The 17,709-nt window shown below is 37.3% G+C and overlaps 4 protein-coding genes across 9 annotated transcripts; 1 reads left to right on the top strand and 3 right to left on the bottom strand.

Moving 5' to 3' along the window:
• Positions 1-152: 152 nt before the first annotated feature.
• LOC111776513 (protein MEI2-like 2) lies at positions 153-1,496 on the bottom strand. Its single transcript, XM_023655979.1, has 3 exons — positions 1,426-1,496; positions 1,058-1,237; positions 153-914 (listed from the first exon to the last, which is right to left on the bottom strand). Exons 1-3 carry the CDS (start codon positions 1,459-1,461, stop codon positions 801-803), a joined length of 330 nt encoding a protein of 109 aa, XP_023511747.1. The 5' UTR covers positions 1,462-1,496; the 3' UTR covers positions 153-800.
• A 182-nt stretch (positions 1,497-1,678) lies between these two features.
• On the bottom strand, positions 1,679-8,228 carry LOC111776511 (protein MEI2-like 2). 4 transcript variants are annotated; one of them, XR_002812257.1, is made up of 14 exons: positions 8,060-8,228; positions 6,965-7,005; positions 6,674-6,817; positions 6,130-6,584; positions 5,358-5,516; positions 5,122-5,238; positions 4,786-4,937; positions 4,459-4,550; positions 3,386-4,319; positions 3,199-3,283; positions 3,046-3,114; positions 2,678-2,857; positions 2,357-2,534; positions 1,679-2,272 (listed from the first exon to the last, which is right to left on the bottom strand). XR_002812257.1 is itself a non-coding variant. In XM_023655977.1 (14 exons), exons 3-14 carry the CDS (start codon positions 6,993-6,995, stop codon positions 2,421-2,423), a joined length of 2,532 nt encoding a protein of 843 aa, XP_023511745.1. In that variant the 5' UTR covers positions 6,996-7,005; positions 7,432-7,515; positions 8,060-8,228; the 3' UTR covers positions 1,679-2,420. The 4 variants fall into 4 exon arrangements, 2 of the variants coding, with proteins under 2 accessions (XP_023511745.1, XP_023511744.1); XR_002812258.1 differs by having other exon boundaries at positions 1,679-2,262; XM_023655977.1 differs by adding an exon at positions 7,432-7,515 and having other exon boundaries at positions 1,679-2,534.
• A 2,767-nt stretch (positions 8,229-10,995) lies between these two features.
• Positions 10,996-15,298, top strand: LOC111811549 (mitogen-activated protein kinase 20-like). Of its 3 annotated transcripts, XM_023698452.1 has the most exons (11): positions 10,996-11,804; positions 12,238-12,646; positions 12,842-12,969; positions 13,043-13,102; positions 13,485-13,634; positions 13,728-13,883; positions 13,990-14,201; positions 14,293-14,394; positions 14,472-14,587; positions 14,670-14,930; positions 15,014-15,298. In XM_023698452.1, exons 1-11 carry the CDS (start codon positions 11,760-11,762, stop codon positions 15,028-15,030), a joined length of 1,656 nt encoding a protein of 551 aa, XP_023554220.1. In that variant the 5' UTR covers positions 10,996-11,759; the 3' UTR covers positions 15,031-15,298. The 3 variants fall into 3 exon arrangements, with proteins under 3 accessions (XP_023554220.1, XP_023554218.1, XP_023554219.1); XM_023698450.1 differs by having other exon boundaries at positions 14,670-15,298; XM_023698451.1 differs by having other exon boundaries at positions 10,997-11,783; positions 14,670-15,298.
• Positions 15,299-16,040: 742 nt separating this feature from the next.
• On the bottom strand, positions 16,041-16,746 carry LOC111811896 (transcription factor PAR2-like). Its single transcript, XM_023698948.1, has one exon. The coding sequence runs from the start codon at positions 16,663-16,665 to the stop codon at positions 16,324-16,326; it is 342 nt and encodes a 113-aa protein (XP_023554716.1). The 5' UTR covers positions 16,666-16,746; the 3' UTR covers positions 16,041-16,323.
• Positions 16,747-17,709: the final 963 nt, after the last annotated feature.

Genomic DNA, 17,709 nt, shown 5'->3' with positions numbered 1-17,709 from the left:
TATCTTTTCTCTACAAGTTGCATATTGTTTTAAAAAACAGAGGGCTAAGCATAAAATCTGCAAAAGCCGAATGAATATCTGAATAAACAATGTTTTACAATGATTCATCCATTCTGAATTGAAGCATTAAGAGACAAGTTACAATCCAGAGAGAGAGAGAGAGAGAGATTGAGGCCTCTTTTGGAATGTGCAGGTCTGAGTACAATTCTGATTATTGAAGGATCCAAAAGATAGACAAAGAGTACGAATTTACAATAATTAATTTGAGGCAACACCAATTCTGTTGACTACATGTTATCAACAACTTGACATATGGAAGGTCATCCCGGTGGCCTCCCCTCCCCATCTGTACACTTCTTGAACAGAAACTAAACCCTATTACCCACAGAATTTACCAACCAATATCAACAGGAACAACTCATATTTGCACTGGACTTGAAACCCCCTATGAACAAACACAAAATGCAGACTCCTCTAATATAGACTCCACAGAAGATCGATCACAAACAAGCTGGAAGCAACGCACGATGCTGCAGAGAGACTTATAGGCCAGTAGCCATGTGAGTGATTCTCCTTATTTACCATGGTTAAATTACAATATGTTCCCTCTACCTACAACAAAAATGCTCTCTGCCTCCTTGTCTGCAATACCCTTCATGAAAAATAATGATCAAAGTAAAATATTCATCAATCATAAATACTCCCTCAGTTTCACTTAGTTTTACCATATTAATACCTATCCAACAGTTAGTTTTCCCAGCCTTTTCAATCTTTAGGCTTGGAAAATGAACCAACATAAGTTAATTTTCTGGTTTTTCATCTGGGTGGCCCTTTGGGCTGTCCAATGAGTCCCCTAAATATGATCCATCTGGCTGACGAATGCATATGTTCAGGTTGCTTGAGAGGAGAATATCCTGGATTTGTGATAAACAAGATATTGAGTCAATCATCGGCAATGATAGTGTGCTTCTCTGACACTTTCAGCCGAGTAAAGAAAAATATAGAAGTACGGCACATGTGAACAACAATAATTAGTATGTGGTTCAAAACATATCACCTGATCACCAATCTCTTGGCCTTCAGATCGAAAGAGAATTGGCCGGCATCGCTTGTCCTCATTCATTAGGCTCGAGTTTTGGAAGTGTGTTACTAGAGCAGTCTTGCCCTGAATTCGAGCATAAGCTAGTGAAGCTACTTTTTCACTATTGAACTTTTCCCACTTCTTACCATTGAATGCCTGGTAAGAAACTCCATTATAAGCAAGAGCTCGAGAGAGAAGGATTCTTAAAGTTCTTAAGATTTGAACACCAAATTTTGACATGAAGATATATATTATAGAAGTAAAGAAAAGCTAAATTCAGATGATAAGAAATGAAAACATATCAGATAAATGTGTTGCTCATTAAAACACAAACCGAGACATACCTCATAGAAAGGAATGATATGTGTGGGAGACACCATATTGATGAAAGCATAGCCGACATTACACTTATTCTGAAACAANGCGTATCGTACTGATTCTGATGTATGAGTGAATGCTGGATGACATCCTTTTTGGTGAAATTGATGGTTTAATAGTGTGCCGTTTGTCATCTTCTGCCCTTTCAAATATTCCTGACCTATCTTTTCTCTACAAGTTGCATATTGTTTTAAAAAACAGAGGGCTAAGCATAAAATCTGCAAAAGCCGAATGAATATCTGAATAAACAATGTTTTACAATGATTCATCCATTCTGAATTGAAGCATTAAGAGACAAGTTACAATCCAGAGAGAGAGAGAGAGAGAGATTGAGGCCTCTTTTGGAATGTGCAGGTCTGAGTACAATTCTGATTATTGAAGGATCCAAAAGATAGACAAAGAGTACGAATTTACAATAATTAATTTGAGGCAACACCAATTCTGTTGACTACATGTTATCAACAACTTGACATATGGAAGGTCATCCCGGTGGCCTCCCCTCCCCATCTGTACACTTCTTGAACAGAAACTAAACCCTATTACCCACAGAATTTACCAACCAATATCAACAGGAACAACTCATATTTGCACTGGACTTGAAACCCCCTATGAACAAACACAAAATGCAGACTCCTCTAATATAGACTCCACAGAAGATCGATCACAAACAAGCTGGAAGCAACGCACGATGCTGCAGAGAGACTTATAGGCCAGTAGCCATGTGAGTGATTCTCCTTATTTACCATGGTTAAATTACAATATGTTCCCTCTACCTACAACAAAAATGCTCTCTGCCTCCTTGTCTGCAATACCCTTCATGAAAAATAATGATCAAAGTAAAATATTCATCAATCATAAATACTCCCTCAGTTTCACTTAGTTTTACCATATTAATACCTATCCAACAGTTAGTTTTCCCAGCCTTTTCAATCTTTAGGCTTGGAAAATGAACCAACATAAGTTAATTTTCTGGTTTTTCATCTGGGTGGCCCTTTGGGCTGTCCAATGAGTCCCCTAAATATGATCCATCTGGCTGACGAATGCATATGTTCAGGTTGCTTGAGAGGAGAATATCCTGGATTTGTGATAAACAAGATATTGAGTCAATCATCGGCAATGATAGTGTGCTTCTCTGACACTTTCAGCCGAGTAAAGAAAAATATAGAAGTACGGCACATGTGAACAACAATAATTAGTATGTGGTTCAAAACATATCACCTGATCACCAATCTCTTGGCCTTCAGATCGAAAGAGAATTGGCCGGCATCGCTTGTCCTCATTCATTAGGCTCGAGTTTTGGAAGTGTGTTACTAGAGCAGTCTTGCCCTGAATTCGAGCATAAGCTAGTGAAGCTACTTTTTCACTATTGAACTTTTCCCACTTCTTACCATTGAATGCCTGGTAAGAAACTCCATTATAAGCAAGAGCTCGAGAGAGAAGGATTCTTAAAGTTCTTAAGATTTGAACACCAAATTTTGACATGAAGATATATATTATAGAAGTAAAGAAAAGCTAAATTCAGATGATAAGAAATGAAAACATATCAGATAAATGTGTTGCTCATTAAAACACAAACCGAGACATACCTCATAGAAAGGAATGATATGTGTGGGAGACACCATATTGATGAAAGCATAGCCGACATTACACTTATTCTGAAACAAGAAATTAAACCATGATTACAAGTCAGAATCATAGGATCTTTGGTCATATTAATACATCTAGAAAACAAACGCTACCTTGAAGTCAATGGGCAAGTATAGGAAATCATAAGCACCGCGGTGATTTTCATCAATAGCAGCCAAAAGCATCTTTGATGTGTACCTATAGCAATAAATAAATATACGTTTATGAAAGGACCACAGGATATAATCAATGTGAAACTTAAACTGCTAGTCTTAAATAATAAATCAAGTAGGTTCTTACTTGTTGGGGATGTTTTTTATCATTAGTGTGGTCCTAGTATCTTCCCCACTAACAATTTTCTCCAAATCAAGCTGATACTGCTTCTTGCTTTCGACTTGGTTCCCAACATTCTCCACTCGCCTACTACGACCACGTTCCAATCCATCAGTGCTCACAACACCAGACCCAGGAAAGGAGCCATTGCCATAGTAAAGAGGGCCTTGTCTGGGCAAAGACATCATTCTAAAGTTGGGAGAGCCATTTTCAACCATATTTGTTGGAAGTCCAAGACCACCAGTCATAGCCACTCGTGTACTCATGTTCATGAAATTACCATTGTGGCGACTTAAACTTGTGCTCCCTAGTGCACCTGGACTCATGAAGGATGTTTCTGGTGACTCTGGGAAATAACCAAAAGGCTTATCGAGAGGAATACCGGATGGAGCAGATCCCACGTGATGGTGATGTGAACCAAGCAAAGAACCATGGTGTCTAACATATGGAAAACCTTGTCCTTGCCCATTAGAAGTAAATGGCTGTCCCGCAGATGGTGTTGGCCAGGCTGAAGAACTGGAACGTTCAGCATAGGGAGTTGGGCTTCCCCATAGGAACTGAGGACCAGATAATGTCCCAATACTGGATGAATTGGAATTCAAGTCAGCAATAGATGATGTAGATCCAGCATTTGAGCTAAATTTGTTGTCAGGGAAGGATTGATGATGATGGTAGGCTGTTCCTTGCATCAATGTGGAATTGGTAAACACTTGGCTCACATGATTAACCCTTCCTTGGTCCTTTCCAATTGGTGCTATTCTTGGAGAGTTTGACAGATTAGGAGGAAGAATTGAAGCCAAGCCAGACAAATGACTGCTGTTTATGGGGCTCAGGCTTCCCAGACCAGGGGACTTGCTAAAAGAATTATGTTCCACAGGACTGCCAATATGTGACCAGTTACCTACCATAGAGTGTTTCCAATGTTAATGAGTACATTCAAAATCAATGATACAGAGAAGAATGTCTGTCCAATACGCTGAGATATTGTAGACAATCATAAATATACTCAGGATTCAAGAAAATTGGAACAAGATAATCACCTGGAGGTGAATTGGTCACTGGCGAACCAACCTGATGACGAAAAGTTCGAGCATCATCTTGTTCCAGCTCTTGACTTAGTTGTTGCATTAAGCTATATGAATGATAAGAAAATGTGAGTTTATAAGTAAACACAACATTTAAAGCATGCATAATACTTCCAGAACCAAACTGTAAAACAGACACAAATGCCAAAAGGTACAAAGACTAGTAAGTTAATCCATGGAAACGATGGAAACAAATCATCATATAGTTATTATATTGTGTAAGCATCTAAAAAAATTAGCTCAGATATGTGTGTACAAAAGTGATTGGCATAAGGAGCTTACTTCCTACGTGCCCCTCCAGGACGGCTTGGTTCAAGCTTTATTCGCTTCCCTGCTATATCACTCCTATTTAAGGCCCTAAGAGCAGCCTCTGCTGCTCTAACGTCATAAAATTCTATGAACTTATGATGCCGCTTGTGAGGTGTCTCTCTAATCTGCAGTTTGAGGAAGGGAAGTTATACTTTTAGAAATTTAATGGCAGATATGTCTTTTTTAGGAAACGAATCATATGTGACATGCATCCTTGCAGACATGCACAAATCAAAGAACTAATTGGGGCAGCCTTTCTGCATACACGTGCCATTTTAGGAGTGCATATAATGGAAATTTAGAAAATACCTCCTTAACTTCTCCATAAGCCCCAAATATTCGACGAAGGTCATCATTTGAAACTGAGGCGTCCAAATTGAACACAACAAGAGTTCCCTGGTTAATATCCTTTTCTGAAGGGTTATCCTGGATATGGTCAAGCACCAGGTTTAAAGAATTAATGATCTTGATACCAGTGTAATGAAAGAAGTTAGAGAACCAAGAAAGACTAACTGTATAACAAGAATGTCCATCTAAGTTCAAACCTTTGGTATTGAAAAATGAATGTCAAGTTTCCGTCGTCTCAAAGGCTTATTTTGCAATGCACGCATTGCAGTGCGAGCCGCTCGTATGTCATAATACGATATCATCACAAAACCCCTATGCTTGCATGCAGTGTATAAAGTTCTGATATCTCCATATTGCTGTAGAGATGGGGGCAGTTAATGAACCAGGATTTGAAGTGAAATAAATACAACTGAGTCAGAACCTTACAGAATAAAATAAAGCAATGCATCAAATAGAACAGAAAGTAGTCTCATCAAAATACAGATATACTGGAATGGGCTACATGGAAGCAATAACAACAATAAACTGGTTTTCCATCCGGACAGTATCAGTCTTAATGCCACTAATCTGAGTTGCCGAGGATTCAATATTTTGAACCTCAATAGTTATTGAGCAATCTAAAGAGATAAATATACTCAAAATACGGAGGCTCCAATCACTAACATGCTCATCACCAATCCCAAAGCCTGTTAAGTGCATGCTGATCTAAACACACAACATGCACCAAGTCCAGGGGCATAGACTTTAGGCAGCAAAATATCTTGGCACCCAAATAAAATTAATGGAAACTTGCACACAATTTTCCAGAATATCAAATAAAACAAACAGACAAAAGGCGAAGAGGAGCAAAAAAGGCAAATTAAAGAAAGTAAGCTAGATTAAGATGTTACCTCGCAGATATAAGGAAGTAACTGGCCAATGAAAATTTCCTTAGAAAATTTAAAGAAGCAACTCGTTAAATAATATTACCTCAAAGAGGGATCTTAACTCAGCATCCTCAACATTACTATTGATATTCCTTACAAACAATGTCCTTGATGGATGTTCCCCATATGGATGCTCGCCAGCCACCGTTCCCACACCATTTGGCAGAGCATAGTGACTAACCATGCTTGCAGCAACACCGTCAGAAAGATTCAATTTTGACATACCTATACTGAGGTTCTCTTGTGGTTCGAAATCTAATTCCATTCCCCCTCCACTGCCAAATAGGTCATACTCTTCCAAATCTTCTAATTGACTGGGCAATCCACTTAAGTCAAAATCATCCATTAAACCACTAAAAAGCTCATCATCATCAGGAAGCAGGTTGTCTATTGCCTCTATTTCTACCTCTCCAAGAGGATCCTTAACGTCAGCTTTGGGGTCAAGTTCATTGGATAAGTCAGCACCATCAGATTGACAAAGCTCAGACTCAAAATCCACTGCACATTAGCAAGGCAAGACTTATTTCCCACATAAAAACTAAACAGATTGTCAATAATCAGAATGTTACAACAAACACTTGTCGTACATTTCTCATGTGGTAGGACTGGCAACGAACTCGAAAACAAGCTAACATCAGATGAAGCCTGAAAAGCGTCAGATCCGCGAGGAATTCCCCATGCACTACTTCCCACTTTTCTGGGAACAGTAACTAATAAATTTTTAGGTGGGCCTGCAAAACAAATGTTTGTTAATTATTCGAAAGGTCTGGTGTATAACTAAACCAGCATCGTAAAGACGTTAATCCAAATAATGAAAGAAATCAGTAGGCACTTACATGCTCTTAACCAGTTAGTCTTAGATGGATGAAAGAAATTACCTGATAGAGAATCTTCAGATTGTTGCTCCATTATGCACTTTCTGCCAAACACAAAAAAAGTAAAACAGGCATAAGTTAAGTCAACAAACACTTTGAAGCCTGTAAGTGTTTGAGAGCCAAGTACACCTATAACTATATGCAAAGAGAGACATAGTATGCATATTGCAAAAAGTGTTCAAGAGCCAACAGTCAGATTTCTATTTCTCTTATGGCAGGGCACTAAGACAGAGTCCAATTTTAGAAGAGCATAATTACTATATCTGTATGGAATGTGATTAAATATTGTCAACATATTATAATTGAAAACCTAACTGAATTTTCATGGTCAACACATATGCAAACTGGTAACACAATAGACGCGCAACATCAAAGATGTTTCTCTTTTCTTTTTATGGTAACCCGTGAAACAAATCTAGACCAACCCTTATCCGGAAAATGAAAACGAAAACGAAAGGTTTATCTCTCACCCAATAAAACACAGAAGAAATCAAGCGCTTGACGTCGACCTTACTCAATAATGGGAAAACTACTCAATCATATCTCTCTTTTATCTACAAGTTTACATCACAAAATTAGTATGGTGAATAACATAACTGGAGGAAAGACTTGGAAAGATACAAGATAAACAATCAGTAACAAATCCATATATGTAACAAAACATTATGCATGTTCCTCACAGTCTGGGTAACAATCAATGGGTCCGTACAAAGTTACGCCAAAATGTTCCATGGAAAAATTAACACGCGATTAGATAAGTAAAATCAAAGAGAAAAGCTCGTGAGCTCGTAAATTCCACTATTTTACAGTCAAAGAAGTTCCAAACTAACATTCATGATATGCAACCATCAAAAGAAGTGAATTTGAGCATACCCAAAATCACCCAAAAGACTCCAACACGGTTTTCATCAATATCAAGCACTGTTAAAACCATAATTGAAACCAATTTCCCAAATAGCACGAGCTAGAGTAGCCGATCAAATGCAAAGAAAAAAAAATTGAACGATATACAGTACACCCAGATTCAATAAACAAAAAACGAAATGAAATATGCAGAAGTTATAGAAGCAAAAACAGAGAAAGTAAAGCAACAAGTACCTCGAAACGAAGTTGGCTAAAGAAAGGTCATCGAACGATGATTAGTATTGGTTTTGCAAGAGAGAGAAGATGAATATTTGGAGAATCGAGACGAGGTTTTGGCGTCGATCAAGAAATTAGATTAAAAAAAAAAAAAAAAAAAAAAAAAAAAAAAAAAAAAAAAAAAAAAAAAAAANTAGAAGCAGAGAAAATCCTTTCTTCTACTCTTCTACTTCCTGCAGTCTCGCCGGGAACCCAGATAGAAGAGATAGCGAGGGTAGGAAGGTGGGCAAATTTTAGAAACACAAATCACAATGGGGGCCAAAAAATAATTATACAAAAATAAATAAATTAAATTAAATTAAATTAAAGGAAAATGATTGGAAGAATGGAGGACAAGCACAGGGAAAAGGAAAAAAAATTATTAACTCGGTTTTTTATTTTTTTTATTTTATTTTTAATATGAAATACCAAATTCAGCTGAATTTGAATCCTATTTGGCGTCCGTTGACACCTACGAATTTTAATTTCACTGCTTGCTTCCGTCCTCCGATTCTAAATTTTGCGTTTTTAATTATTTTTAATTCTGAACCAACAAAAAAAAAATATATATATATATATATATTATTATTATTATTTATTGGATAAATTCCCGCTGTTTTCTCTGACCTTGATTCTGGATTGAATTTCGGAGGTGCCATCGGTTTGGATCCATTATGGGCCACGTGGCGGTAACTGGTTGGCTGGAACGAATGAGTGGACTTCTCTTTTAGTTATCGACGAGCTCACGTGAGACTGGGCATAGCTGATTATTAGCTCCCATTGTGTTTTCGTATAGTGACGTGATCTTGCGTCGGTGGAAACGTGGGGAATCAGGAAATCAGCTGCTTCTGTTCGCAGGTTTTTACATTAGAAATAAACCAGTTAGATACTGCCACGTAGTCTCCGATCAACTTTTGGAGTCTTGGTGATCATCATTCATCAAAAGTTGGTGGTGGGCCCTCCCTTGCTCTAAAACATACAAATATCTCATGCTGCATGGGGCCCATTCAAATAAAAATCTATTAATCATCCCATCATTTCTTTTTGGCTAAACTTTCTTTTGTTTCAAAATAATCATAAATCTAAAATAAATAAATAAAAACAATAATTAAGATTTATTAATTTTTTTTTTTTTTTTTTTTTTTTTTTTTTTTTTTTTTTTTNATAAAATAAGAAAAAAAAGGTGAAAGTAAAATAAAAGTAGAGTAAAGAAAAAAAACAAAGGCTAATGGGCTAATGCTTTATCTTTTCCTCTAGTTTTGGATGTACAGATTGTGACAGCCAAATATGAAATTATTATAATCCATCAATCTCTTTAAATATGATTTTTTGTTGTAATTAATTGTGTATGGTCGTATATAATTGAACAACAGCACGTGTAATCGCTTTAATGGGCTTAATGGGCTGGGCCCACTAGGCGAAATCATAAATTTCAACTGGGCTTTTATATGGGCTGGAAAGTAAAATAAAAAAGTTGCCAGTAATAAAAGAAAAGGCCCACATGGGTCTGTACACTTGGCCCACACTCTCCGAGATTTCAGACTGTCAGGTACCACTCCTTAGTTCGGAGATGGCCACGTTGGCGGTTAAGTCGACACCAGACCTTGTCTACGGTTACAAAAAAAATGACAGCTGTCGGGCCCATTAAGAACCCATTAGGGCCCACGTAATGAAAATATCTAAATTCAGACAAAACCGAAGAATATTTCATAAAACACTTGCTGTATAGTTCGTGGTGGGTGTTGCCCAATTTAGTTCAATATTACAACTTTCCATTTTTTTCATTCTCATTATTTATTTCAATAATATAGAATTTTGTAAGAATCTCATTTTCCAAACAAAATATTATTAATCTCATTCTCATGTGGTAGATAGAGGGTAGGTCGTATAGTGAAATGTAAATTAAAACCCAAGAATTTCTTCGAAAACGTCTTGATGCTATGAACTTTGACGAAAATTGAGAAAATAAAGGCGTGTGCACATAGGTTAAGGGTATTTTTGTAATTTCGTGTAACAATGTCACTAGTCTAGTGTAGTAGAATTTTCTTTAAATATGTATCTAATATATTTTTAACATGTTGAAATCTGAAAAACACAAATCCTTCCCCCAAAAAAAAAAAGAAAATGTAAATATTTTTTTAAAAAATTGGGCCCTCAAAGTTATGAGCCCAAAACAAGTTAAAGAACAATAATGGTTACTAAGAATGTCTAAATATTAAAAAAAATAAGAGCAAAAAAGGTTGGTAGAATAAGACGATGTCCATTGAAACCGTGTGGCCCAAGAAAAGTGAATTTGTAACCGCCCAGCTAGCAGAACAAAACACTGAAAACACTGAACACGGTGTGAAAACCTTTCCTTACCGGACATGTTTTAAAGCAATTAGGTAAGATTTTTAAATTATACCAAGTAATTAAAGTTAGATGAAAGGTGTAAACTCATGGGTGCATGGTTGGGTTTCATTATCAAAACATAATTAAAAGAGGAGAGGATGTGATTGAAAATAATAATGGACATAAATCATATGATAACTCCTTTAGTTTCGACTTAATTAAGGTCCAAGTTAATTGAACTGAAAATTTGTGCCAAATTTGTTAATAAATATAAATATTAATACAATTTTCATACTATATTATAATTTTATGATTTATTATCTATTTATTTTGCTTGAAATAGATGCAAGCGAATTATTGAGGGGAGAAGGGTTTTAGAAAGTGGCCCACCGTATCGTCCTCACCATTGAATGCCAAGGTTGCTCACGTGCTATGTCGATTGACCTGCTAAATCCTTTCAAATTTGGACAGTTTAGGTTAAATTATGAATTCTCGACTAGTAATAAGTAACCTCCATAACATTTATTTTGGGATACATATAATTATAGATTAATATTTAAATAAGGGCAAATTGAAGTCATAAATTTTGAGTATCACCATTTCCGATTCCCGTCGAAAATTTGGACTCTGTTGGACGAAGATTGCTGATTTCTCTGATCTCTGTTCCCCAAATTATACGGTCCTCTTTGGTATTACCACCGTCCATCCATCCTTATCCATACGAATCTACGAACTGAGAGGAAATAAACAGATGCCAATTGAAAGAGAAAAAGAAAAGGATTGAAAAATCCAAAGCAAGGAAGAGGGTCTCCTAGATTTCTGCTCTTTTTACTTCAAATTATCTTGTTTATATATCCACTCTACAGCCTTAGGCCTTCCTTCCTTCCTTCCCTCTCCCCAACTCTCTTTTCTTCTTCGCCTTCTCCTGTTACCCGCCTGTAGATCTCCGATTTTGGTTTCCCTGACTGATTCTTCATCGTTGAGCAATTGGGTTTAGGGCATTCATCGAGTAGGAATGCAAAAAGTTTGTATGCTCCATCTGGTTTTGGTTACTTTATGGTAGCTGGTGGTGCCGGTTGTTCCGGTTTGGTGATTGGGTTTTTGGGATTGCAGGTGGGGAAGTGTATGAGGGATTTGATTTGGGTAATTTTATTATGTTCCGTGGAGGATTCGGGAAGGAGCATACGGAGGGATTGTGGGTTTGTGATCCGGAGCAGGAGTAGATGGGGCAAATGTGGTTGAGTCTTCTTTTAGTTCATTAAGAATTCGAGTTTTCTATTTTGGTGCTCAACTGGATATCAGATTTCGTGTTCATTGTTCTTCAAGCTGGGTTTGAGACTTTGGGGAAATGCAGACCGATCACCGTAAGAAGGTGAAGTTTGGTATCTCATTGGTATTATCTTACTCACAACCTTCTCTAATACCGTAGATCTTTTTCCCTATGAGTGCTCCTGTCTTATGCAAACAAATTTATAGCATATTGGTGGAAGAATATGACAATTTCGACACTAATTTGAAATGAAAATTGCAAATTGGAAGAGTTTATATATTGGGGTTTGATTAAAGAGATAGATTATGTATGTGAAACATTGAATTTGCAGCTTTAGATGCACTTTGATGGTCGTACTTTTATTTAATTCATTTGGATGTCATTTCTTGATCCTTACTTTTGCTCGTAGTGAATTCCATACCGTTTATTGATGTCCCTTTGAAAGCTATACCAAAATTATTGAACGCTCTAGGCTTTTTCCTGGTTATGAATGTCCTGTATGTTTAATGTTTACGAGTACCACGTTTCGTAATGTAGATAGATTTCTGTATGACAGAATTCTGCAGAATTGGACTTTTTCTCTGAATATGGAGATGCCAACAGATTCAAAATCCAGGAAGTTATTGGAAAGGGGAGTTATGGTGTGGTTTGTTCAGCTGTTGACACTCTCACTAATGAAAAAGTGGCAATAAAGAAGATACATGATATTTTTGAACATGTATCTGATGCTGCTCGGATTCTTCGTGAGATAAAGCTACTCAGACTTCTACGACATCCCGATATTGTCGAAATCAAACACATTATGTTACCACCTTCTCGCAGGGGTTTCAAAGATATTTTTGTTGTGTTCGAGTTGATGGAATCAGATTTGCATCAAGTCATCAAGGCCAACGATGATTTAACAAAAGAGCACTATCAATTTTTCCTTTACCAGCTACTCCGTGCACTGAAATATATTCACACAGGTGCTTGGATATTGCATTGCATAAACACTCTACCTTACTGTATACTTTTTGGGGAGATGGGGTGTTTTGTGTCTCTCATGTTATTGCATTTAGGCTTCTGATAGTTACCATTTCCTTTTGTCATATTCTTTCTATAATGTTTTTGGTGGAGGTCTACTGCCTGGAGTTGCCTGATTCTCATCTACATTGTTGCAGCAAATGTTTACCATCGGGATTTAAAACCAAAGAATATATTGGCAAATGCAAATTGCAAACTCAAAGTTTGTGATTTTGGATTGGCTAGAGTTGCTTTCAGCGACACCCCAACAACAATATTTTGGACGGTACGCCAATCAATATAGAAATTCTGGATGTATATGTAGACACCAAGCTTATAGCGTGTGACGGTACTTGCAGGACTATGTCGCTACCAGATGGTATAGGGCTCCAGAGCTATGTGGTTCTTTCTTCTCTAAGGTTTGTTTTGATGACATTTCTTGAACATAGTCTACAGAACATTCTTACAATCTTAAATTTGCTAACTTCATACGACGTTTTCCACACAAGTAAACCGGATAATCTTGAATCTCAAATAATCTATGAACCTAGATGAAATGAGTTAATTTAATCTTAGTTATAACCTCTGTTGTAGGGACGAGATTAATCGATTCACTTTCCTTCTGTGTAATGAAATTTTGGTTTAATTGTTTTAGTTATTGAATGGTTTATTGAATAGTTCTCTCCTTTCTGATTTAGGCTACACCACTCACGATTGACAGTTCTATCATTTTTCTTTACAATGATGATGTTCCACATTTTGTTCTTCTGGGTCTGATTTCTATTTTTTGACTGGATATAGTATACTCCTGCCATTGACATTTGGAGTATTGGGTGCATATTTGCTGAAGTACTGACCGGAAAACCACTTTTTCCTGGTAAAAATATTGTTCACCAACTTGATTTGATGACAGATCTCCTTGGAACGCCTTCGTTAGATACCATTTCTCGGGCAAGTTCCATTATATTATGTATAGTTGGGGAGCAGTCTTGATCTTTTGAGAGAAAATTTCCTAACCATCAACTTTCAAATGTGTTCCCATAGGTAAGAAATGAAAAGGCTAGGAGGTACTTAACTAGTATGAGGAAGAAGCAGCCCATACCCTTTTCACAGAAGTTCCCAAATGTGGATCCTCTAGCCCTGCAATTACTACGACGATTGCTTGCATTTGATCCAAAGGATCGACCTACTGCCGAAGAGGTCTGCTTATTATTTCAATGCTACCTTTGTTATGTACTCTTGCATTTATTTATCTAGTGCTTTGAAATGTAGAAGTACTTGTTGAAAACATTGCATTTGCCTTCAGGCATTGGCAGATCCTTACTTTAAGGGGCTGGCAAAGGTTGAGAGGGAACCTTCTTGCCAGCCAATCTCTAAGGTGGAGTTTGAGTTCGAGAGGAGAAAGGTCACGAAAGACGACATTCGCGAGCTGATATTCCTCGAGATACTAGAATACCATCCTCAACTGCTGAAAGACTACTTAAATGGAACTGAGAGATCAAATTTTCTTTATCCAAGGTCATTAAATGCCTTTTTCTAATTCAATTTCCAAATGATAACAAGTCCATTCCTGACACTGCTCATCTGGTCCATGTTTCTGCTTGCATAGTGCACTTGACCAGTTCAAAAGGCAATTTGCTCATCTTGAAGATAATGGAGGGAAAAGTGGACCAGTTTATCCTCTTGAAAGAAAGCATGCATCTCTTCCTAGGTAAACTACGCTTTAAGATATGCTTCAAATGTCCAATTATGATGATACTTATGTTTCCAATCTGTCGAGGCTACCAGGTCTTCAGTACAATCAAATACCATTCCTCCTAAGCCAACATCAAATATTGTTTCCTTTAAAGACCGATATGCACCAGCAGGCTCATACAGCAGCCAGAGGATTGCTGCTACTCAAGGTCTTTTCTGAGTTCCATCCTATCATTTGTTTTGCCTACTTGTATTTCAATCCACCTGTTCTAACTTTGTATCTGTGTTTAGCCAAGCCTGGAAGAATTTCGGGCCCGGTTATGCCATACGATAGCGGTGGAAGTGTCGTTAAAGATGCTTACGACCCAAGAATGTTAATTAGAAGTGCCCTCCCTTCTCATGCTATCCATCCCACATATTATTACCAACAATCTTGCGGCCAAAATGAAGGAAGATCAGCAACAGGGGCTGAGCAGGACACTTCCTTGCAATGTAAACAATCCCCTCAATGTGGAATGGCTGCCAAGTTAGCAGCAGATACAGCTGCTACTGGTGCTTTCTCAAATCCTTTCTTTATGGCGCGAGTAGGCATCCCCAAGGTGGGAAACAATGACCGTGCTGCTGCACGTTTGCAGGTAAATGCTCAATATGATGCTGGAGCCATTGCTGCCACCACCCGAAGAAACGCGGGTGCAGTCGAGTATGGTATGGCAAGAATGTATTAGAGAAGCTATCTGATTGAACTTTCGTTCCATGTGTGTGGAGGTTTTACAGCTTTTTACGAGTTCGTTTGGAGTTGGATGTAGTAAAAGAACAATGTTCGCCTCGAATTTGCTTGAATAGTTTGAAGGAACAATCAAGCTTCTTGTATTTAGTTGGGAAAAAAAGAATCAATGCTTCTGATTGCTTCAGTTTTCGAACTTGGCCATTATTTGCAGTAGAGTTTTGAATTATAGAAGAAAAGTGTTTAATAGTTCATTTATTGAATCTCTTTATAAGCTTTGAACTGTGACAGGCTTTCGTGACATTATTTGAGCTGTGTGTTGCAGACTTGGAAACTCACTATCACCATATTGGCCCTTGAAGAGGAAACTGGGATATTATTGAATGATAGCTCAAACAAATAAAAGACGGTCCCACAGGCCACAATCTCATCAATCTCAACGAAAACCCATATACAATTTTCTTATTAGCATGTTGGATTGACATTAATGAAGAAAAATGTCAATGGAATTCAAACTTTTCGTTAGGATTAATTTTTGGCATGATAAAAGATTACGATCGTCCAAAAAAGTAATTGAAAGCAGTAACATAATTGCCCAAAATAGGAAAGAAACTTTAAAAGGAAATAAAAGCCCGAGTCAATAGCTGGATAGATAACGCAATGTGTTCAATGTATATTTATAAACAAGAATAAAATCCGTGTTATTATCGAATGTATTTTTTCTAATCAGAATTAATATACTTCCAAAAATATGAACAAAGATGGTTTTTGATCAATGATTTATCCAAAAGTTTAGGCTTAAATCATGAGTTAATCTAGATTTGGAATCATTTGGAAATCCACCTTGTACCCGTTACAAGAGTACCAGGAAAAGTAAGAGATACCTTCGCCATGGAAACCTCTGCCAAGAACCAGATTAATGAAAATGCGTAATCACATTCTTGAACTCTCACCCCAATCTGTTATGATTTTCTATTCATTAAAAAGCTACACAGATTTACCAGCAAGTAGTATGAAAGATGATGATGATGATGATGATAAACAAGGGAAAAGGATTCGAAATCCTGGTTCCAACTAACAGAGAAAAGATGGAGCGACTGAGAATCAAACGCCCGATCGATCTTTCCTCACATGGAAAAGAAAAAATAATAAACCGAATGAAAGAAGAAGAAGAAGAAGAAGAAAGAAAAAAAAATCAAAATCAGAAGTAACTCATCTTCTTCAACCTCCACACTCGCTTTTCTCCTTCTCCAAGCTCTCAAAAAAGCTCGAGAGCGCTCTCATGGCCTTCACTTGATGCTGCAAGTTCATTATATACTCCGCCGTCTGTTCAAACAACTTGTCGACTCCAAGCGATTCCCCTCCCGGTACAATACTCTGCAATGCGCGAATCTTCCGTTCGACAACCTCCTTCTCATCCGGTTCTTCCGAGGCAAAAACAGCGCCGTTTCTGTGAATCTTCTTAACATTGCAGGTAGCCGGTACTTTCCTCCGGCTACGGCGACGGTGTTTCTGACGAGAAGCAGTGGTTAGGTTAAGAGTTTGAAATTGAGGTTTGTCCATGGCGGAGAGGTAGAGAGAGATTGAGAGAGGAATAGAAGAAGAGGAAGGGGCGTGTGAATGGGTACGAATAAGGAGAAGGAGGAGGGAGTTAAATTATTGTTGAGCTCTGGAAATGTCAATGCCAACGAAGCTCTGGCCCACCATTTTTGGGGTTATCCCGACACCTCTGGTTTTGGATTTTACTGCCCCTTCAAACGCCGCTTCGCGACTCAACCTTCTTCCTTCCACTTCCACCTGATGCATATTACTCGGAAGCCAAATCGCATATTCTATTTATTTCTTTTTTTCATTTATTTTTTACCATAACAAATTTCATTTTAATTTCACAAAATTTAAATAAAAAAAACTTGACACATGGCAGCATACTATTGGGCCATGTGGTTGGTTTGCAAATGTGGTGCAACCCAGCTAGCAACCAAATCTTATATGAATTATGATTCAAAACTATTTCAATTTCGGCATTTATACTTTTTAATTTTTGTTTTATTTTGGTCTTCATACATTAAAAAAGGCGACAATGTTGTTTCAGAAATACAAAATTAAATTAAAAAAAAAATCCACTAACGGCTTCACATTTTTTAATTTTAATTTTATTTTTGAAGTTTAAAGTGGGAATTCTCATTAAAAAAAAATGGAAAATAGAGAGAGAGAGAGAGAGAGCCACGCGCAGGGGGGAAGAAGTGAGGAGCGTGGAGATTTGAGAGAGGGAAAATGGGCCCACGAAAAGAATGAAAAATAAAAGAGGGAGAGAAAGCACATGTGATCACATGATTTTCTCGAAGCCAACACCGCCCATGTGCCTCCCCACTCTCTTCATCCTATGATCTATATCACTAGCCTTGGCATGGTCGCCACGTGGCGCTAATCAATAGCCCCACCACCTTCACCTTGAGCCCCCAAATTTTAAATTTTCAATTTCTCTATCTTAATTAATTACTAATCCCAATTCATACAACATTACCTTACCACAAATAAATAAATAAATAAATACAATTATAATAATTTCAAAAATTAAATTATTCTATTTTGTTACTTATTTAATTT

The sequence above is a fragment of the Cucurbita pepo genome, chromosome LG15 (assembly GCF_002806865.2).
Source record: "Cucurbita pepo subsp. pepo cultivar mu-cu-16 chromosome LG15, ASM280686v2, whole genome shotgun sequence".
Taxonomy (NCBI): Eukaryota; Viridiplantae; Streptophyta; class Magnoliopsida; order Cucurbitales; family Cucurbitaceae; genus Cucurbita; species Cucurbita pepo.
This window is presented reverse-complemented; position numbering and strand designations above follow the sequence as displayed.

Coding starts and splice junctions, on each gene's coding strand:
- LOC111776511 (XM_023655977.1), bottom strand. CDS start 6,995: ATGGAGCAACAATCTGAAGATTCTCTATCAG. Junction 6,818..6,964: donor ATCTGAAGATTCTCTATCAG/GTAATTTCTTTC, acceptor TTTGTTTTGCAG/GCCCACCTAAAAATTTATTA. Junction 5,239..5,357: donor TTCATTTTTCAATACCAAAG/GTTTGAACTTAG, acceptor GACCATATCCAG/GATAACCCTTCAGAAAAGGA.
- LOC111811549 (XM_023698450.1), top strand. CDS start 11,760: ATGCAGACCGATCACCGTAAGAAGGTGAAGTTTGGTATCTCATTG. Junction 11,805..12,237: donor TGAAGTTTGGTATCTCATTG/GTATTATCTTAC, acceptor TCTGTATGACAG/AATTCTGCAGAATTGGACTT. Junction 12,970..13,042: donor CAACAACAATATTTTGGACG/GTACGCCAATCA, acceptor CGGTACTTGCAG/GACTATGTCGCTACCAGATG.
- LOC111776513 (XM_023655979.1), bottom strand. CDS start 1,461: ATGGTGTCTCCCACACATATCATTCCTTTCTATGAG. Junction 1,238..1,425: donor ATATCATTCCTTTCTATGAG/GTATGTCTCGGT, acceptor GTTTCTTACCAG/GCATTCAATGGTAAGAAGTG. Junction 915..1,057: donor GCCAAGAGATTGGTGATCAG/GTGATATGTTTT, acceptor TCACAAATCCAG/GATATTCTCCTCTCAAGCAA.
- LOC111811896 (XM_023698948.1), bottom strand. CDS start 16,665: ATGGACAAACCTCAATTTCAAACTCTTAACCTAACCACTGCTTCTCGT.